Genomic DNA, 5,441 nt, shown 5'->3' with positions numbered 1-5,441 from the left:
ACTTCTTTCATGTTTGGGTTAAGTCTTCTTTGATGTTTAATAGTGGGTTTACTATTTTCTTCTATAGGTATTCTATGCATGCAAATGGAAGGATTAATCCCTTTCAGGTCTTCTATTTTATAACCTATGCTCTTGCTATGGGTCCTAAGTACCCTTAGCAATTTTTCCTCTTCTATTTCAGATAGAATGGCATTAATAATAACAGGATATTCATAATTTGAGTCTAGGAATGCATACCTTAGTGTAAAGGGAAGAGGTTTCACTTCTACCTATTTAGTGTTTTCCTGAAGCATGCCTTTGGGTTGTTCCTCCTTTGACTCATTTATATCGAAAACTTGAGCCAATAATAGGGTTGGATTAGCTATCAAGGATTGTGCACAAGTTGCAATTTTCGTGTTCTCCTTCTCTACTGTGTGGCTGTGCTCAATGGATGCTCCTACAAGATCTTCTGGGTGTGCTTTAATGAATTCCTCTTCAACTTGCTTATCAATTATATCAACCTTGAAGCATTCATCAGGTTCAAGTTTGTGTTTTATTCCGCTAAACAGGTTGAACTCCACTTCTTCATCTCCTACCTTGAGAGTTAACTGTCTGTTCTTAACGTCTATGACAACTCCAGCAGTTGCTAAAAAAGGTCTTCCCAGGATTATAGGGATTTAGACGTCCTCCTCTATTTCCAATACAATAAAATCAACTGGGGTAAAGAATTTTCCCACCTTGATAGGGATATTTTCTAGAATGCCCACAAGGTATTTTACAGATCGATTAGCCAGTTGTAATGAAATTGTTGTAGGCTTAAGTTCCCCCACATCAAGCTTCTTACATATTGACAAAGGCATCAGACTCACACTTGCACCTAGATCACAGAGGGCTTTGTCTATATTCATGTTATCGATAAGACAAGGTATGGAGAAGTTTCCTAGATCCTTAAGTTTTGGTGGCAACTTATTTTGTAATATGGTACTATATTCCTCTGTAAGAGCAACAGTCTCATAGTCCTCCAGCCTTCTTTTCTTTGATAAAATATCTTTGAGGAACTTAGCATAAGATGGCATTTGAGAGAGTGCTTCTATAAAAGAAATGTTTATATAGAGTTTCTGCAAAACTTCTAGAAACTTTCCAAACTGCTTGTCCAATTTGGCTTTCTGGAACCTCTGAGGAAAGGGTAAAGGAGGTTGATATGGTTCTGGTAGCTTTTTTTTCTTCCTTGCTTCCTCTTCTTAATTCTCTTTAGCTTTTTCCTTTTTTTCCTCTATTTGGTTTTCAGATTTATCAGAGGTTCTCTCAGTTGGTTCTTTCTCTAACTATTTTAAAATTCTTCCACTCCTCAATGTAACTGCCTTACAGTGCTCTCTTGGGTTTATCTTCGGTTGACTAGGCAGCTTACCAGCAGCTTTGCTTGAAGAGCTTGCTTGCTGAGCAATTTGATTTTCAAGCATCTTATTGTGAGTGGCAAGTTTGTCCATTCTAGAAGCTAGCTGTTTGATCATTTCATTCTATTGTTGCTAGGCTGCTAGGAAGCTTTCCATTATGGATTGCATAATCGACTTTGGTTTAGGCTGTTGGCTCTGAGGAGGTGGTGGTGGCTGTGTAGGGTTTTGTCCCCTATTCTGAAATCCCGGGGGTACTGGTGGTCTAAATCCTTTTTGTTTGTTCATTGGCTGATTCTATGAATTTGACCATGAGAAATTTAGGTGGTTCCTCCATTCAGGGTTGTATGTATTTGAATATGGATTATGGGACTGTCTTTAGTTGAAGTTCCCTCCATTATTCACATAGTTTATCTGTTCTGTAGGGAGTTCACTGAAGCTGTTATACTCTGAACCCATGTATCCTCCTACACAGCTATTATCGTGTTGACTATTCATCCCTATAGCATTGGCTTATATTTTATCAAGCTTCTTTGCGAGCTGGTCAAATTGAGCATTTATCATACTTACGGCATCCACTTATAGGATCCCTGCTGTTTTTCTTGTATTCCCCCTTTCATTTGACCACTTGTAGTTGTGATATGTGACCCTCTCCTTGAATCCACTATTTTCTCCATTAGGTCACCTTTTATTGCTAAATCTACTGTGCTCCTTGTAGAGGGTAGTAGCCCATTATAAAAATTCTGAATCAAGAGCCAATCTTCTATGCCACGGTGTGGGCATTCTCTTTATAGGTCCTTATATCACTCCCATGAATCATAGAGTGATTCACCTTCCCTTTGCCTAAAGGTGTTGAGTTCAACTCTCAACTCTGCAGTCTGCAAGTGGGAAGTACCTTACTAGAAAAGGTTATGAGAGTTCTTTTCAAGTGGTGAATGTTCTAGCTAGTTGAGAAAGTAACCACTTCCTTGCTCTATCTCAAGGAGAAAATGGAAAAGCTCTGAGTCTTATGGCTTAATAAGAGACTCCATTCATCTTGAATGTGTCATAAAGGGCAAGAGAGCACTGGAGGTGGTAGTGCAGATCTTCTGTTGGTGAAACCGCAAACTGGGTCTATTGGATCATCTAGAGCCATGCCGATTTTAATTCAAAATTATTAGCATCCACTGTGGGTCTTGTAACACTAGGTTGGAATCCTTGTATAGAGGGAGCTCCGTAATCCTTCAAGAGTCTCAGCCTGTTGTTATTATTGTTGGCCATATTTGGAATTTCTAGATTTCTTTGATCTTATTCCTCACGTTTCCTCTCCCTCCTGATAGTTCTTAGGGTTCTGTCTATCTCTGGATCCAAATCAAAGACTTCTTCCTCTAGTCTCTTTCTGGTCATGTACCAAACCAATCACCTGAGAAAGAATAAGAGAATAAAACAATTTAAACAAAATTAAATAACAAATGAAAATGCCTAAATCAGTTAAATTACTTATCGCCTAATATTACTAAAATTAAAATTCCCAGGCAACGGCTCCAAAAACTTATTTACTGGTTTTACAACCCCACAAGTGCACGGATCGCGAACAAGTAATAAAGTAGTGAGTAGAGTATCATCCCATGAGGAATTTAATTAGTAAATTCCAAACTACACAGTGATTTTGGCTGTCTACACTGTCAAATAAAATGAGGAAATGAAACTTATCTATTTTAAACGCTAGAATAAAAAAATATAATACACTTAAAATGGAATAGTCTATTTTGAAATAATTCTGGAATTAAGATTTCATACTTTAATCTTACTATGGATGTAATCTTGTCTATTTACTGGATTGAGAATTGTTTACCTTGATGGAAATTAATCCTAAGATATCCTAAGTCCTCTCTCAAGGCACCTAAGGTGTATTTTAATTAACCTAAAACCTACTTTTGTGGCGATTAAATTAATTAAAACCCTTTAAGATCTTTGACTAATTTTGAAACTCCATAAAGGTCATCAGCCTATCTCCAGGTTAGATTTCCCAGGTTTAAAATCTTGATTTTCTAATATTAATCTTCACCTTTCAATCCTTCAATTAATATATGTAATCAATACTAAGTGGGTACCAACACATAGCATGCATTAAGATCACAAGAAATTAAATCAACGAACAAATCTTAAATCTAATAATCAAAACTTAATGTTTGTCCATAATAATGATTACAAACATTACTCTCCTAATTCTAGAATATGAAAATTACTCACTCATGGTGAGTTCAGTAAACATGATAAAAATAAAGTAAGGGACAATAAAAATTCTCTAAAAGAAATAGAATGAAAGAACCGAAGAGGATTTGTAGCTTTGATCTTGTGGAACTTCGGCTGAAGGCTCCTCCTTGATACTGATGTCCTGCTTCTCTAAACAGCTGTGAGAAAGTGATTATACAGCTCTGGGATTTCTCCTTTTTTTTTTTTCTTTTTTTTTCTTTCTTTTTCTCCTTCCTCCCTTTTTTTCTTTTTCACTGCAGCTTCTATTTATAATAGTTGGCCTAGGATTAGGTTTTCTTTTTTTTTTTTAGAGTCCCCAAAAGTGTTAGGAGTCTCTTCTCTCTGTCAAAAACTAAAGCTGGAGCGAAATCAGGAAACTGGTTGTCGATTGATACACGGCTTAGGGCCGTGTATCAATCAAGAACCAGTTTCCTGATTTCGCTCCAGCTTCAGTTTTTGACCCGTGTAACTAACTGGAGTTCTGAAGGTTTGCATCTCACGATGTCACAGAAGATTACACGGGACACAGCTGGTTACACGGGTCCAAGTACATGACCCATGTACTTTTGTTCTTAATGGAATTCTTCAAACCTAGCCAGGCAGAGACTTACACTAGTTTCTATGATTTACACGGTTCTGAATACATGGCTCATGTACTGCATTTCTTCTTTGTCTCTTTCAGCTTTTCCTTGGCAGTAGGTTACATGGGTCTGTGTCTTTGCTTACACAACCCGTGTAAAGTGTATCAGCAACACTTCTCTTCCCTTTGTGTTTTTCCAAGCTTTCTTTTGTACTCCTATACCTTGAAACTTCATCCAACATTTGAAATGATGCAGAAAACATGGAATTTAGAGTTTGTCAATGTAACACCCTAGGCAAATCCCACATCGGCAAAACACGGGAGAGATGCTGGGTTTATAAGTTGGTGGTTCGTAATCCCTATTGACACATTTTAAAACCGTGAGGGCTTCAGCCCAGAGCGGACAATATCACTAGTGGGCCGGGCCATTGCATTTGTGTTATCAGAGCCGCTCCGCGTGCAACCTTGAATGATGGTGGGGCAAACCTCAGCGAGGACGCTGAGTCCCATAAGGGGGGTGGATTGTAACACCCTAGGCAAATCCCACATCGACAAAACACGGGAGAGATACTGGGTTTATAAGTTGGTGGTTCGTAACCCCTAGTGACATGTTTTAAAACCATGAGGGCTTCAGTCCAGAGCGGACAATATCACTAGTAGGCCGGGCCATTACATTTGTGGTATACTAGTGATATTGTCTGCTCGGGTCAAGCCCTCACGCTTTAAAACGCCCACTAGGGGTTACGAACCACCAACTTATAAACCCAAAGATCTCTCCCGTGTTTTGCCAATGTGGATTTGCCTAGGTGTTACAATCCACCTCTTATGGGACTCGGCCTCGCTGAGGTTTGCCCCACCATCGCTCAAGGTTGCACGCGGAGCGGCTCTGATACCACAAATGTAATAGCCCGGCCCACTAGTGATATTATCCGCTCTGGGCTGAAGCCCTCACGGTTTTAAAACGCGTCACTAGGGGTTACGAACCACCAACTTATAAACCCAGCATCTCTCCCATGTTTTGCCGATGTGGGACTTGCCTAGGGTGTTAACGTAATGGCCCGGCCCACTAGTGATATTGTCTGCTCTGGGCTGAAGCCCTCACGGTTTTAAAATGTGTCAATAGGGGTTACGAACCACCAACTATAAATCCAGCATCTCTCCCATGTTTTGCCGATGTGGGATTTGCCTAGGGTGTTACAATCCACCCCCCTTATGGGACTCAGCGTCCTCGCTGAGGTTTGCCCCACCATCATTCA

At 39.5% G+C, this 5,441-nt stretch overlaps 1 protein-coding gene across 1 annotated transcript; it reads right to left on the bottom strand.

Moving 5' to 3' along the window:
• Positions 1 to 656: 656 nt before the first annotated feature.
• LOC131176625 (uncharacterized) lies at positions 657 to 1,466 on the bottom strand. Its single transcript, XM_058141688.1, has 2 exons — positions 1,388 to 1,466; positions 657 to 1,069 (listed from the first exon to the last, which is right to left on the bottom strand). Exons 1-2 carry the CDS (start codon positions 1,464 to 1,466, stop codon positions 657 to 659), a joined length of 492 nt encoding a protein of 163 aa, XP_057997671.1.
• Between the last annotated feature and the right edge of the window lie 3,975 nt (positions 1,467 to 5,441).

This window comes from Hevea brasiliensis, unplaced genomic scaffold (assembly GCF_030052815.1).
Source record: "Hevea brasiliensis isolate MT/VB/25A 57/8 unplaced genomic scaffold, ASM3005281v1 Scaf198, whole genome shotgun sequence".
NCBI lineage: Eukaryota > Viridiplantae > Streptophyta > Magnoliopsida > Malpighiales > Euphorbiaceae > Hevea > Hevea brasiliensis.
This window is presented reverse-complemented; position numbering and strand designations above follow the sequence as displayed.